Raw genomic sequence first — 16648 nt, 5'->3', positions numbered from 1 at the left:
AGGAATTAAGAATTATTAAACACTGAATTTGGGAAAATACATTAGACAATCTAACGAGCAGAAGTCGTGAACATGGCTAGTTGACCGCCTTTTAGTTATTATTCTGCAGATAGTACCTATATATATATATATATATATATATATGTATATATATTCAAATTAAATCAATGCCTCTATAACGGAACTCACACCTCCGATGTTAATCTTGCATAGCCAATGCACCGTTCCGGCATTTCAAAATACAACCTCTAAGATACAACGCACGGATCTTTACTAACTGACTTTTCTTTCTCCAACTTTACCACATGGCAAGAAAGAAGGAGAAAAAGAGAGAAAAGAAAGATGTACAAAATACTGAGAATGTAGCTTAAATTATAAATTTCAAACAAGTAAAATATTTGTTTATTTTCTTATGAAAATAAACAAATAATATATAATAAAATAACGCAATATTATTATTGCGTTGTGATTTGGCTTTCAAGCGCACCTGATGCATATTTTATTTTACTCATAGATACTTTTGCAAAACCACACTTATTCATCCATATACATGCAAGCAGATATCAATTAACAAATATTGTTCAAATTTCAGTTTCTTTGAAGAGACATACTATGGATACCACCTGAATTTGATGCATAGTTATTTGACACCAATTAAGCAGGATTCTTTCAGTTTCAATTTCTTCTTAAATGCCTTAAATTCTAGACCAGTAATTGACAACTCAGTCAACTCTGTGGGCCGGATCATGTCATAATTACGGATCGCAGGCTGGATTAAGATCCTTAATGAAAATTAAAGGAAAATTACAGATGCAGACGTTTGTCAACCTAAATGTTTAAAACCATAAAGACAAACATTGAGTAATCAGAAAACGAAAAGAAAATTCAAAATTAAAAGACATCAAACAAAATTTAGTTTTCTCTGACGGAAAGTCAAAATACTTCAAAGTGAAAAAAATCAACCGAAGTGAAATGGACGAAATTATGACATGTATGTTTGAAATCCTTTTTTTAAAAATTGTACTACAAACGAACTACACACGCAAACAAAACGAAACATATATACACATACATACATACGAGTACAAATAGGTGGAAGCATATACACTTACGTACATATACATTCGGTAACATCCACCCATTCATGAGGCATGAAATAGAAAGCTGACTGAAACAACAATGTCCCTTTGGAGGTGTCTCCACCTAATGTCTGTCACAGGGCGGTCAGTAAATTGGGTCTCAGTTTGTGTTTTATGTTTATTTTTTATACTTTTAGCAGAAATGGAGGTGGCTGGGTTTTGATCATGTTTTTGTGGTCATAGTATTCAAATTCTGCTGGGCGGATAAAAAAGGAAAATAACAGAATGTTATTGGATTCGAAAGTCACACCTCTCATTAAAAGTAGAATCATTGGTAATCAGTCTTGCAGGCTGGTCAAAATGCCTTTGCAAGCGGAATCCAGCCCGTAAGCTGTAGGTTGCCAACACTTATTCTAGATGTTTTGTAGAATCAAAATCATATACTGGATTTTGGATCTAATTAGAATAACATAAAGATTAGTATTATTATATCTTGATTTGAATCCTGTTGCAACATTGTTTGTAGAATTAATTGTACGGATTTTGGAATGGATATTCGTCTAGTATGTTTATAAAAATTAAGGTTTTAATTCCCACATTTGAACATCCCCAAATAAACATTGAAAAGCTTTTTGACCAAAGTGAAATGAGTCATGGGAAAACATTAAGAAACATCAGTTTATGATGCCGAAATTTCTTTGGAGAGCTCCAGGGGAAAAATAATGACATCACATCACCTGAGACATTTCTTAATTTTTAGATCTGCCAAAAAGCATGAGTAAACAGCAGGAAAATTGAACTTATGTATTTTATAACAGAAGATTGTTTTGCCAATTGTTTGTTTAGTGTCAGTTTTTATTGTTACTTCCAGAAGATGAATTCCGAGAAGGAAGGGGAATTTTCCTTCACGGAAAGCCACAAAATACATCATGACCAATTAACGTAATTGAAGTACGTCTTCGGAGAATCGGAGCTGAAACCAAAAATACAATCACAATAAAACTATCAACTCCGCAAACTACTTATGACAATTCCAATTTCTCAGGGGAGAAAAAAAAATAACTGACACTTAAAAAGCTGAGAAATACTCAATATTTTAGTTTTCCTAAAGCTAAGTGCATTTCATTACTAACTAGTATCCGTACACGTTATTGCCCGGAGTCCATAACTTACATAGATTACACGAAAAACTACAACTAAAACAATGTTTAATATTATAATTTGAATTATACAAATTTATTTTGGGAAAATTCAGAGTAAAAATAACTAAGTTTCAATCTATGGTTTTCACTCCTGAAAAACATTCACAACAAATACTCGTCTATCTACAACAATTGTCAAAAATTTCCCCCACTCTCCATCTATGCTCAAAACTAAGCAAAAATTCCTTGAGAAAAGTTTCTTTCTGAAAACTGTCCATCTGTGAAACAATACCGTGGGACTGCTTGTGAAGATGGTCGTTTTAAAATCGAAATAAGTTCTTGCTGAATCGTCCTCTTATATAATTAAACCGAATCCAAGTTCCACCATCACTAATCATCATGGTGTTGTCTCACCGTCTACATAACATTCATTAACCCTTATCCTAGAGTGGCCTCTAGGCCTTGATAAGAAGTTAAGCAAAAGTACAAAAAGAAAAAAAAATATCTCAAACTCACAAATCTTGTCTTTAAGCATGATGTGCTAACCAATTAAACCACATCAGCAATTAGGAAAAAGCAATGCTATTAACTAAACAAACCCAAAACCAGTGACTTTCTTCTCTTCTCTCTTTCTACTCTATACTCTTTCTATATATATCCCTCTCTTTCTCTCTCTTTATAGTTGCAGATACCACTGATTTCAATCACTCTAAAGAGTTAATATACAGTGAGAATCCCTAAATTCAAAAACTTCTGTTTTTACTTTTTATTATTTTTCTAATGGACCAGTTTTCGTAAAGTTATACTGATTTAGGCTTGACAAATAAGTATGTAATAATGTTTTTCCCTTAAATACTTTTTCTATAATTCGCCAGTACCTGCAGGTTATCGCTCCAAACCAGCACCAATCGCCAGTAACCAACAGTGCTGACAATCACAGACAGTGACTTCCACTAGCTGCCACTGAAAAACAATGCATGATAGTGGAAGTCAAATTATTTAATTTGGGCTCTGGCCGCCAGAATCTGCTATTTTCCAGCGGCCATCAATAACAACAGTAGTTTAATTTGTTTTCGAGGAGGTGGGGTGATATCATTCTTCCACCAGGCAATACCGATTAACTGCTAGTTAAAAATAATACATCGATCAAGATTAAATATTAAAATCGATCGGAAATAGAATTTCTACTTTTTAACATTGTAGCTCAATATTTGTTGTATAAAATAAGATTTCAGTATGTACCTTTTATTAAAAAAATCTACAAATCAAAAAGTTACTGGGTGGGAACAGCTATATATATATATATATATATATATATATATATATATATATATATATATATAAAGCTAAATATATGCATATGTTTATATATTTGTATGTACAGAATTCACTTCTAAACTAATTAACTGATCATTATAAATTTTGAAACACAACTGCTAGGCATAAGAGTGATAATGTGGATTATATTTAGTTTGATTTAGCTTTATGGAAAGAGGATATAAAAGTGTGGCACCTTTTATACAAATTAAGATTCTTCCTATTTTTGTGAAATTTTTACTGTAGGTATTAAACATCAATTAATAAATATTCATCAAATTTCTGTTTCTTTTGAGTATTTTAGAAGGTCTTAGGAGCTATAATATGGATACAACCTACCATTAATATATATATATATATATATATATATATATATATATATATATATCGAATTTTGTTCATTATGTCTTGATTTTTTTGTGAGGCGACATAAAAGTGATGTAAAGCTGTTCTAATTGCAAAATGAAAAAACAATGGAACTGGAAGTTTATAATATTGGCCAATTACTTATTAAAACCTACTTTCTCAAAACATTTTGTAAATTAAATTTTACGTTTACTTAGGTAGTATCCATTTTCTTCTGTCCGCCTATAATAATAACAAACAAAATGGATGCATAAATGCGTATCTCTTTCTCTCGCTGTTTAGCCCCGCCAGAAGCCAACAAAGATGGACAGAAAAAGAAACCAGTTTGTGTTATAGAAAGAGAAGTTTACCAAAAGAACATGAACAACGTTCTATGTTCCTTAACCTTTTGCATTTTCATTTATCTTCAAAATATTTTTGAACGACTGGTGAAATTTTGAATTGGAAATTCTAGCTTAGAGTATGATAGACATTGTCTAATGAAGATGACAAAGGATGACCAAAGACAACTATTTTCTCACATCTTCGAATAGCTTTGTGTCTATTATATTCTTTTTTTTTTTTAATTTTTTAAATTATTAAATTAAATTTTTTCCAAATTATTTTTACAAAAATATATATTTTTAAATAATAAAAACCCCACACATGCAGTATCATCTGCCAACTGATCTGCTCCCTGTCCAAGACCATGATGATAGGCAATCACAAAATTCTTCAAACAAACTAACGAAAAATTAAATCCTGGAATCAGAAAAAGAGAAAATATATTTAAAATTTTTTCTTTTTCTTCACAGTGAAAAATAGGCGTTTTCTTAATGAATGTAATGAATTTGGAGAGGATTTTTCTCTTTTTGTGAAAACAAATAGCTATTAAATGGAGTCATTTGTTTTGAAGAAGGAAGAAAAACGACACCTCCTACTAAAAAAGAAAAAATAATAAAAATATTTGAAAATACTATTTGATTGGTTTCAAAGGGAGAGAAACACATTAAGAATATTAGACCTGATTTATCAAAACTTTAAAAAAGAAAACGTAGAAACAAAATGAAAGAAAAACAAATTCATGACAAAACAAAAACAAAAGAGAAATTCTTTTGTACAAATCCGTATTAAATTAAAGTATCACCCACGGATTTACACTCCTTGGCAGACATTAGAATAATTACAATGTCTATTAAAACTGATGCAAAATTTAAAAAAAAGAGTCGAGCGACTAGAGAATGGGAAGGATCTAAGGAAGATGAATAAAAATCTAGTAGTAGCGCTATTAATGAGAGGTGCCTTGGTCTGTAAGAAATTCTCCTTCATTCACCAAGGAGAGAAAAGATAAAATCTAGTATCAGGTCAAATTTGCTCCTATCCAAAAGGAAAAGGAGAAAAGAAGTCGATAACATGTAGCCAGATATGTTGTAAATGTTCCTATTTACAATGCCTTCCCACGGGACAGAGTTAGACACCAGGGTCGTTTTTTAATATGGAGAAAAGGAGCAAAAATAAAAAATTGTCTCAGTCTTGAATGATTTCTCCTCCATTGAGAGAGAACAAGAAATTGAGGTGCAACACCTGAAGAACAGATACTACACTTTGATCTTGTTGTAAATGTTGGTGTAAGAGCTTGAATCTCCAAGACGTACTTAAAATTGTCTAGTAACATGTTAGCAATTAAGCTATGTGCTTAAAATTAAATTAACTATCTTTCTCTCCTTCGTTTGACATTTTTGCCTGCTGAACGATCATTAATCTTTTCAGAATAAATTATCAATCTTCAAAAATCATGTTGTTGAAGTAATTGAATGATAATTAATTTAAGAAGATGCTGGCGATTTTTATTACAACTAATAAAATTAGTCTCAATCCTCGGAGGAAGCAACACACATGCACACATGACGACAACTGTCTCCATGCTATATAGTATGGAAAACTGTATGGACATGTTATCATCCAGGTAAAGTCTTATACATAAAATAAAATCAGTTTTTCCTTGTTTCATTGTGATTTACTTTGTAAAGGTACATATATAAATTTTGTAAAGGTACATATATAAATCTGTTTCGTCAATTATTTATATAAAATATTGCTCCTTGATCTGAAAAAATAAAAATTGTATTTCAGATTGATTTTATTTAATCCTGATCGCTTCACTTAGAATCATCTTGCAGCAATATAATACATGTATGGTCCAGAAAAAACTTTTCATGCTATGTGACACTTATAGGAAACTTCAAAAGACATTATGGTGAAGCTGATATGTTATCAGAGTGAAACACAAAGTCTATCAACTCTTCTATATGGTATAGAAACATGGAAAATATATCATACTGAAAGGTTCCATGGTTATGTGATGAATCATCTCAGGAAGATTATGTATATAGTCTTGCAGCATGTAGGCCTATTTGGGGGATGATTTATTTACTCAGCAAAATCTAAAATTGTTAGAAAATCCAGGTAACTCTGGTTGTTTTTTCTGGTAACACGGTAGCAATTAAGCTATGTGCTTAAAATGTAATTGACTCTTTCCTCTCTGTATTGACCTTTCTGCCTACTGAACAGTCATAGATGAATAAATAATTCAGCTTTTAAAACCGCATAGAGTCATTTCAATGACCTCTTCTATGGTACAGAGTGCTTTCAATAAGTTTCCAGACTTTTTTCATATAAACACTTTCATTGATAGTATACACATGAAACTCTAGTCCCTTTCGAAGTAATCTCCTCTGGCTGCAATGCACTTGTAGTACGATTCCAACAACTTCTGGAAGATTCCATAAAAGCCCTCTTGCGTGAGTGGGCAATGACCCTTATCACAATCTCTTTCATTTTCTCAATTGTATCATAATGAACGCCTCTAATGTTTTCCTTGAGCTTAGGGAATAGCCAAAAGTTACAGTGAGCAAGGTCTGGACTATAGGAAGGATGAGGAACTGTCTTGATGCCCATCTTGGTCAAATAGTCTGGGACAAGAATGGAGTTGTGGACTGGTGCCACTGACCCAAATTGAAGAGTGTTGGCCTCTTCTGATGGAATCACTTCTTAAACTCCTGTAAAACCTCCAGATAGTATTGCTTGTTTACTGTCTATCCAGTGGGAACCTATTGCATGTAGAACATGCCCATGCTGTTAAAAAAAAAATAGGATCATCATAAGTTTCTGGTTGGATTTGCTCTGTCTGGCCTTCTTGGGTCTAGGAGAGCCAGCATGCTTCCACTAGGAACTCTGTCTCTTGGTCTCTGAGTCATAGCAGTTGGTATAGCTTTCATTGCAGGTCAGCAGAGCATCAAGAACTGCAGGATCTGAATCGATCAGCTTGACCATCTCTGTTGTCATGACAACGTCTTTCTTTCTGATCTTCTCTGAGCAGCCTTGGAACAAACTTTGTATAAATCTTCCACATCTTCAGTTCCTCACGAATAATTGTGTTCACAGTTCCCACACTGACATCAAGCTGTGCACTTATTGTCTAGCAATAATATACTGAATTTTCAAAAGTCTACAGCAGTTTTAAATGACTGTACAAAAAAAGGTCTGGAAACTTATTTAAGGCGCCTTGTATGTAACACCCATAGGAAACTTCAGAAAAAAAAATATAGAGAAGCTGACAGGTTACCACCCAAATGAAATACAGAGTCTACAGATCTGAGTGACTACCAAAGCAAGTGTTGTATTCTCAACTATGTGAAAGAAAAAGTAATCAGAGAAGATTCAGAAAGAAAATCCAAAGATAAAGTGAAAATAACCCGACAAAGAGGAATATCAACAGCAGGTAAAATCATGAAAAGGGGAGAACAACCAAGTGGAGAAGTATGATCATGAAATAGTTATAGTTTTGAAACGTTACATACAACAATTACTTGTCTTTTTTTGCATATCTTCTATGCATATAAAAGTCAACATTTTATAGAAATCGAGATATTAACAGTTAAAACATTCTATCTGGATATTCTAACTAATAACATATCAATATGATAAAGCTTTTCACACAATCTGAAGACATCGCTGAACTTTTCCTTAGATTCCATATGAAGTTACTAGGGTCAATTATTGGTTAGGTACATAAAATAACTGAAATATACATACAGAAACGAAAATTCATTTTATAAGTAGATTTTTTCGTATCATGAACAAAATAAAATTAAATAAAGAATATACTTGTGAAGAATGTATTTAAAAAGGTTTAGACATTAAAGATTTAAAATAAAAAATGAATCGGTTTCGATTCATTAATGCTATTTGCTATTTTACAGCTTCAGAATCTTTTTTTTCAAATAAAAACTTTAAACACATTAATTTCTTGTTTTATTTAAGAGATTGTAATACAGATCTTTTAACCAAAAATCAATGGTAATATAGATCTTTTAACCAAAAATCAATGGTAATACAAATCTTTTAACCAAAAATCAATGGTAATACAGATCTTTTAACCAAAAATCAATGGTGATACAAATCTTTTAACCAAAAATCAATGGTAATACAGATCTTTTAACCAAAAATCAATGGTAATACAGATCTTTTAACCAAAAATCAATGGCAATACAGACCTTTTAACCAAAAATCAATGCTAATACAAATCTTTTAACCAAAAATCAATGGTAATACAGACCTTTTAACAAAAAATCAATGGTAATACAGATCTTTTAACCAAAAAATATTACTTTTTCTTGGTATTATTTGGATTCTGCCATCTATAAGGCAGAAGTTTTAAGTAATTCGTAATTGTATCATTAGTACTGCTTGCACTGGCGATTGAACCTTCAACCTCCAGAACAGTGTCACTTAGAACTGAATTTTACTTTTTACTTTATTTGTTACGTCATCATGAGAGCAAATTACCTCCACAAATTAAAAAAGGTGTTCAATTTGAAATTTCGTTCAGATTCCTCGAGTTCAACAGAAAGATTTGTAAGACAAGCTACATCTGAAAAAGGTCAGAGGTTACATCAGCCGAAATATTGTGCGAATAAGATGAGAGCAGTAGTCCGAATAAAGCAAATAATAAAAATTATCATTTCTCATCTCAAAAATTCAGAAACATAAGGATTTTTTATGCAAGCTTCCTGAGATCTTAATATGACGTCATTTTTGTCACGACTACAATAGTATTTAAATGCTAATTGATTTTTCCATAGCAGTATTAGAACAAAGAATTTCACCCGTTTCTTTGTGCTTTTTTTTAATACAGTGTACACTCTTAAATCTGTTATGTCAATCATCTACGGAAAATATTCGCTTGTGTTCTTAAAATATATAAATGGCATTTCAGATCGATTTTCATATTTAATCCTGATCAATTCGCTTGGGGGCTTCTATAGTGTATGTAGAGGTAAAAAAAATACTTTCTTACTGGCAAATGTTCGGTAAACAACACTGAAACTAGGTTAAACAGTAAGCGGCTGATTACATTTTCTTTCTTTTACTAAATGTAAGCATTTGCATAAGTTTGCACATTAAAGAGAAAGAGATATGTGTTTAGAAAATAATATGAGAGAGAGAGAGAGAGAGAGAGAGAGAGAGAGAGAGAGAGAGACAGACAGACAGACAGACAGACAGACAGACAGACAGAAACAGAGAGAGACAAAGAGAGATTTAATAAAGATGTCACACTCTTTTAGCTATTCTATTTTCTTTTCCAGTGTCCGTCTAAATAAAAACACTACCGGAACAATAACAAGTAATGACAATAGTATTAAAATGAGATGAATAAATTTACAAGTGTCAGAGAGAGAGAGAGAGAGAGAGAGAGAGAGATAGAGAGAGAGTGAGAGAGATAGATAGAGAGTAAAACGTTATGCTTACTGATGACGAGAAGTCACAGTAGTTCAGAAAAAAAAAACAAAAGAAAAAAGTTCAAGACTTCAAATAGTCATGGAGGTCCTTCTATTTATTTTGTTCTTGCGATGTAATTGTCCTAAATGATTACAGTATTAAGACATTTCAGACATTCTTCTTTGGATGTGGATGAAGATATTTGGCATTCCGAATGTTAAATTAACCGCAGTTACTTTGGTTCGACCAGTTCCTTTCACCTGTCATCCATAACGAACATAACCTATGTTCGGTTCGTTATTTCTTTGGTTATTCTATCAACACCTTCTCGGCGATTAGATATGCTCATTCGTTTGCTTATCAGGTGGTCTTCCTACATCAATAAAATATATCTGAGTTAATATGGAGCAAGCATATATCGAACACAACTTGATGGAGATCCTGCCTTGCTTGCTTGGCCAAAATTGTCCAGAAGAGTTCTATTCACAATTGAAGCCAATGCATCGAGTTCAGCTTTAGTGCTGACTAGCAGGCCGCCTGTTGTTGTCCGGTTAATATACATAAATATTACATTTTAAAATATGCATAAATTATTATATTTTAATTCATACAGAAACTGAGACTTGTACATGCAAGTACTGTATTTTTTCTAAACAGTTTACTTTTTGTAAGTAAAAAAAAAAAAAAATATATTCTAGCTGCGATCGAAACCAAAACCTAAAAACAGTGAGTCAAGTATGATAACTATTAGACCAGCTAGACAAGATCTTTAAAAAGTGTTTTCAAACCTACTTATTCTAACATAAGGAATTTGTCATGGGAATCATTCAAGCATGCGCATTCATGAAACAGGTGACAAACAGATAAAAATCCGATCACTCCCATGTACCAATTTTCCAATGTTGACCCCGTAGTAGCCCATTTTTTCCAAATGAAAACGGATTAAAAAGTTTTTCACATATCTGAATACCCTATATACTAAATTTCAAGTCTGCAGATCAAAAATTAGTTGAGTATATAGGTTGAGAAGTGTCCTTATACACACACATTCTCACTGTTATAGATATATAGATAAGTAAATTTTTACAATAAAACTATGAAATAATAACATGGCAACAAAAAGGTGGCATCGCCTATAAAATCAGTCTTACCGTAAATGCTGTTCATAGTTGCGTGGCCTATCCAGTTCAGCAAGGATCTTCTCTCGAATGCCATCCCAATAACCCTGAAAGAAACAAAAAAGATAAACTTTGAATATTTTATTATAATGAAGACTTGGTGTGTGTTTAAACAAAATACACCACATTTTAAAAAAAAAATTATGGCAAATCTGTTTTTTTTTTCTAGTTGTTTTATGGCATCTAAATACTTTTTGTGTTATTTAATGCTGAGACAGCATAACTATTGCAGATGATTGATTGCAAACGAATAATTGCAAACAAGTCACAATTTTACCCATTGCTGGGAAAGGGGAGTCATGCAAGTTCATACCTTTTCGAACAGTGTTGGTCATTATTATAATGGAGATTTAGTGTCATTCTGTAACATAAACTGCAACACCTTTCTCAGAGATTGCCACATTGGTTTGATATGTTTTGGTTGCTTTAGGTTGATGGTTCCCAACCTTTCAAATATCGCAACCCATTTTAGAACAAGCAATCAGGAAGTGACACTAATCCTTCAAATATCTTATACAAAAATCAACTTTTTTGTACAACAAACTGTCATATATTGTGATTATTGAATTATAGATTATTTATTCATGAGGTAACTATACATTCTGTAAATTCTCGATTAATTTAAAATTTATTCATAAAAAATTCCAAAGCTGTTACAAGATTTAATTACTCCTTCTATCTTAGGGCAATATCAGAAAAAAACTTACACACATCCAAAGCGTGTGGGCTTGATCTCATCCCTGCTATACTAATTAAGAAATGCTAAGCTGAGCTAGCCCCATACTTTCGAAACTCTACAACAAATGCCTTGCTGAATCCTGCTTCCCTAATAGCTGGAAGATGTCCTCTGTGGTACCAGTGTACAAGAATTCTGGCGAAAAGGCCGACCCTCTCAATTATCACCCAATCAGTCTCCTTCCCCAATTCACTAAAATCTTTGGGATGCTAATCAATCAAGCACTAGTCCACCATCTTGCAAAAGCAAATCTCTGACAAACAGTACAGATTTAGGCAATGTTGTTCTCCTGCAGATATTTTCACAGTCATCTCTGAACGCATATACCATGCATTGGATAAGGCAGGTGAAGCCAGGGTTGTAGCCCTCGATATATCCAAGGCCTTTGACAACGTCTGGCATGAAGGGCTGCTAATGAAAATCAAATTATATGGTATAACTGGACGAATACTAAGTATAATTAGATCCTTCTTAGACAAATTGTCATTGGACGTTCATCCAAGCAGCATAACATTAATGCAGGAGTGTCTCAGGGGTCGATCCTTGGATCACTATTATTTCTGATATGATTATATAGGAGACCCCTTTTTTGGACCCTATCCAAAAGGAAGAGACTAGTGGTAGATGCACCAGCCCAATATTAGTAGAGGTACAAGATATTCTCAAGTGTGACCTCACCGATAATATTGTCCTAAATAGGTATATTTGCTGATGATACAATGCTCTATAACATGCATGAGGGAAGAACGGATATACACAAATCCAAGACAACGGCTGAATCCTTAGAAAATGACCTCCAGACCATAGTGGAATGGCAACATAAATGTAAGGTTACATTTAATGCTAGTAAGACTACGCTATTCTCCTTTAAACATTACAAGAAGCCTCTCCAACCACCAATATCCACAACAAATAACTCTCTACCTGAGAATTCTTTCTTCAAACTCCTCGGCTTAATATTCACAGGAAATATGAACTGAAATAAATATATTGAGGACATTGCAAAGGCTGCTACAAGGAAAGTGGGCTCCTTTTATCATGCTAGAAAACTGCTCACACTTGAGAGTATCCTGTACCTCTACAAGGGCACCATTCGCCCAAGCATGGAATATTGTTGCCACATTTGGGCTGGTGCATCTACCACTAGTCTCTTCCTTTTGGATAGGGTTCAAAAAAGGGTCTCCTATATAATAGATCCCATTTTGTCAACTAAGCCCCAACCCTTATTCCATCGCCGTAATGTTGCATTCTTGTGCCTGTTTTACAAGTATTTTAATGGAATGTGCTCTGATGAACTCATTGCACTTGTGCCCCCTTGATGTACATATTTCCGATAAACCTGCTTAGCAACAAAATCACGCCCCTTCACTGTTGATGTCCCTAAATATCAGAAAGTTTTCTACTCTAATAGCTTCTTCCCTAGAACAGCTAGACTTTGGAGTTCCCTTCCTACTACATGTTTCCCTAACAGTACTGATATGCAGAAGTTCAAATGCAACGTAAACCAGCATCTTAACGTTTCTTAGGCATGGTTCCAATTAGTAGCCTCTTTACGTCCAAGTGGCAATGTACCTTGTTTGGGGTGCAGAAAAAAAAATGTCGTACTTCTCTTACTCTGTAATCCTGTATTAATAATAAATATCTAAAAAATGTCGACCTGGTATGCCAATATGCACAACGTAAATTTATCCATTAACAATGATTCATATTTGATTGCAGTTTGAAAAGCAAGAAATATTTACAACTCTCCTTTTAATTCAACATCCTTCCTTTCGAAAACCACCTCTGTGTGAAACAATAGTGCTTCATGCGTTGAACTCCAATCTTCACATAAAACTTCAAAGAATCGTGTTGCAAGTGGCTTTGATTTAACTAACTTTACAGCTTTAATCACTTGGTTAAGCATTTATTTCTGGTAACGTCTTGGTATCTAATACTTGTTGATGGATCATGCAGTGAGTCCCAGTTACTTCTGGAGTCATTTTTTTAAACTAACGATTGGAAGCCAGACTTACAGCCGAGCATTGCAGGTGCCCGGTCAGTACGAACTCCACACAATTTCTCCCATTCGAGCGAATGTTCTTTGAAGAAATCATCAATTAAATAAAATAATATCCACATCAGTATTTGAAGTTTGCAGAGGCTTACAAAAAAAATCTTCTATTTTTTTTTTTATAATAACAAACTTACACAGGAAGTTGTGAAAAGTTTGTCAAATCAGTAGTTTCATCAAGATGTATGCTAAACAGCCCAGATAGATTTTTTTAAAGTCTTTAATAATTTAACATAACATATTCTTGGCCATATCTGCTATCCTTTGTTTTATCGTATTGTTTGACACGGATAAAAGCGATGACTTTACTGTTTAAAAGCCGATCACGAGACGGGCGATATCTTTGATGCATGGAAAAAATAAGATTCTCACTTATTGTGTGTATTTTAGCATGTGTTATTTTAATGCAACCTCGTATGAAGCTTCAATGCGACTAAATTTTTGCTTGGAAATAATTCACTGTTATCAAGCCGGCGATTTTTTGACATCATCAATTTTTGCTTTAAAAAGTCAATACTTTTATCTTCCAAGTCAGAGTTCTAAGGTTGTGAATATCTTTGAAGTTTAGCTGGTTTCATAGACTTATGAGAATGAACTTCCAAACATACTACACACTGTAATCTTTCCACACCTGTAAAAACTATGTCACTGAATACTTACTTCAAGAAATTATCACTGGACTTTCTTTTTTTGACACTCATTTTTAAAAATGTTAAGAGTCACTCAAATAACACTCGTTAAGTGTGAGGAACGACACTGGTGGCGCGATCAAAATAAAGCAGAAAACAAACATGCAATAAACACAGAGTGTCAAAAGGCGTGTAGGTTAGGGGAAGGTAACACTACAGGAGGGTAGCAGGAAGAACGGAAGGGTATGCTTTGGTCGATGTAACATTCCGACCTTCTTCAGGTATATCTTGTAGAGTAATAGTAATCTATAATATAAATCTCACCTGTCTGTTTAAATGTATGTATGTATGTATGTATGTATGTATGCATGTATGTATGTATGCCTAAAACTTTCGACAGAGGACACGGATTTTCACGAGATCAGTATCATTTTTAAGCTCGACGTCTCAAACAACAAATATCGAAAAATTGGCCAAAAACATTAATTCTTTCACCCGCAACTGAGCAGTTTTCTACAAGGAGGAGTCGATTTTTTGCGAGCCATTTTTGCAAGTCATCATATCGGTTGGATTGACTTTGCCTAATTTTAATGTTCCGAACTTCCGGTCGCATCATGAAGTAGCGTTAAGACGTCAGATTTTCTTTCACTTTCTTTTCAGCCTTTGCGTCACGGGTTCGAGCCTGCCTACTACCACTTTTTTTATTTTTTTGCTCAACAGACACCTCCAAACACCCGGGCACCCAGGCTATTAAATAGTAAATATTAAAAAAAATATGTGGAAATAAATAGAGATGTATAATGATAACTAGTAAGAATGCATATCTAAAAACAAAAATAGGCTTAGGGCTCCTGAAATTCACACTAGAATTGTATGCAAGGACCCTACAAAATACACCTGAAGAAGGTTTGAATACACACACACACACACACACACATCTAATTATTATAATAGTCACATCGATTACTCTTCATATCAGTTAGACTTTCTTTTAGAGAAATTTCAGTGCGGTCTAATGATGACATGCAACAAGAAATGTAAATATTTTTTCTTGATTGTTTTACTCCAATTTTCATACTTCATTTTCCCATCGAATTATTCAGTTGATATTTTTGTAGGGGGGGGGGGGCAGTTAAAGTTTATTGCATAGCTTGTAAGAATTTTAGTAATAAATTATGAGCAATCCCTCTGAGTATTATTCACTTTCTTCACCTTCAAACCATTTATTACTATTGTAGCGGGCGTGAGAATATATCAGCTTTTAAGGGGAATAGCATAGAAAAGATTGGGAACTGATGTTCTAAAGAATATATTTTTACTTTATTATTATTATTATTATTATCATCATTATCATCATTATTATTATTATTATTATTATTATTATTTAAATAACTTGTTCCGTCTTTTTTTTTCACGATGTGATGGGGGAGTTTTTGTATTTTATTAAACAGATATTCATTTTACACCTGTTATGCCTGCAATCTAACATGCACGTATGAAAGAAAAGAATTCAGCAAGTTAATTTGAGTATTCGTTTATTTATTTATTTATTTAACATCCGTACACATGCCCACATCCAGCGAAAGGCACCGTCATACGCAGATAAAGAAGACACAAACATGCAGTTAAGTACATAGAGGGGAAAATGATTATGAAGGAAGAGATGTGGGCAGGAAACAAAAGAAAGACATGTACTACATGCATAGAAAGATGAAGAGAAATAGGCCTGCAGAAAAAAAAACGCAATATTAAGGAAAGAAAAGCATGCACATAGAAATAGGCACAAAGAGAAAGAAATATGAACATATAAAGCGATGTATGGAGAGAGAAAGAGAGAAAGAATATAAAAGAGTGTGACAGATGCACAAAGAGAAGGATGAGTTCTACACATACACGCACACCGTTATTTCTTAACTTCTACGATTCCAGCGTCTGAGAGGAGATGGCTCTAATATATAAAGTAAAGTTAGCCATTTTCTCGATTTTTATCATCGACAGTTTTTTTTTTTACTACAAAATCAAAATTTGATTCTGGTATGTCAGTTCATTTGATGGATTATTACAGAATGTTGTTAAGAATAAAATGCAATCCGATATAATTCTTTAAGAAATACTTTGATCACATCCAAAATCTTTTTGTAAGGACGCCATCTTAAAACTGAGACGTAACTCTGTATTTGTCGAAAAAAATTATTTTGTTATTTTGAAACAAGAAAACAATATTTTGGAAAACAAATTGCAAGTAAAAACATTCATGGGAAACGCTGAGTACATTCAACAAAATAAAATTGAACCTGATTTTTTTTAGATTTATATCTCTAATCATCATCATCATCATCTGTTTTACATATTGACATGTGCTTAACAAATTTTAGAAATTCATTTCCA

The 16648-nt window shown here is 33.1% G+C and overlaps 1 protein-coding gene across 9 annotated transcripts in view; it reads right to left on the bottom strand.

The window, feature by feature from the left end:
• The window catches only part of LOC145297652 (N-acetylated-alpha-linked acidic dipeptidase 2-like), a 1311662-nt gene that overhangs the window by 468661 nt on the left and 826353 nt on the right, over positions 1-16648 (bottom strand). For all 9 annotated transcript variants that reach the window (XM_080143816.1, XM_080143810.1, XM_080143817.1 and 6 more), the window contains one exon: positions 10816-10889. In XM_080143816.1, the coding sequence (XP_079999942.1) occupies positions 10816-10889 (74 nt within the window). The remainder of the gene's footprint in view (positions 1-10815; positions 10890-16648) is intronic.

The sequence above is a fragment of the Euprymna scolopes genome, chromosome 18 (assembly GCF_053919585.1).
Source record: "Euprymna scolopes isolate OS-2025 chromosome 18, ASM5391958v1, whole genome shotgun sequence".
In the NCBI taxonomy this organism is placed as follows: domain Eukaryota; kingdom Metazoa; phylum Mollusca; class Cephalopoda; order Sepiida; family Sepiolidae; genus Euprymna; species Euprymna scolopes.
This window is presented reverse-complemented; position numbering and strand designations above follow the sequence as displayed.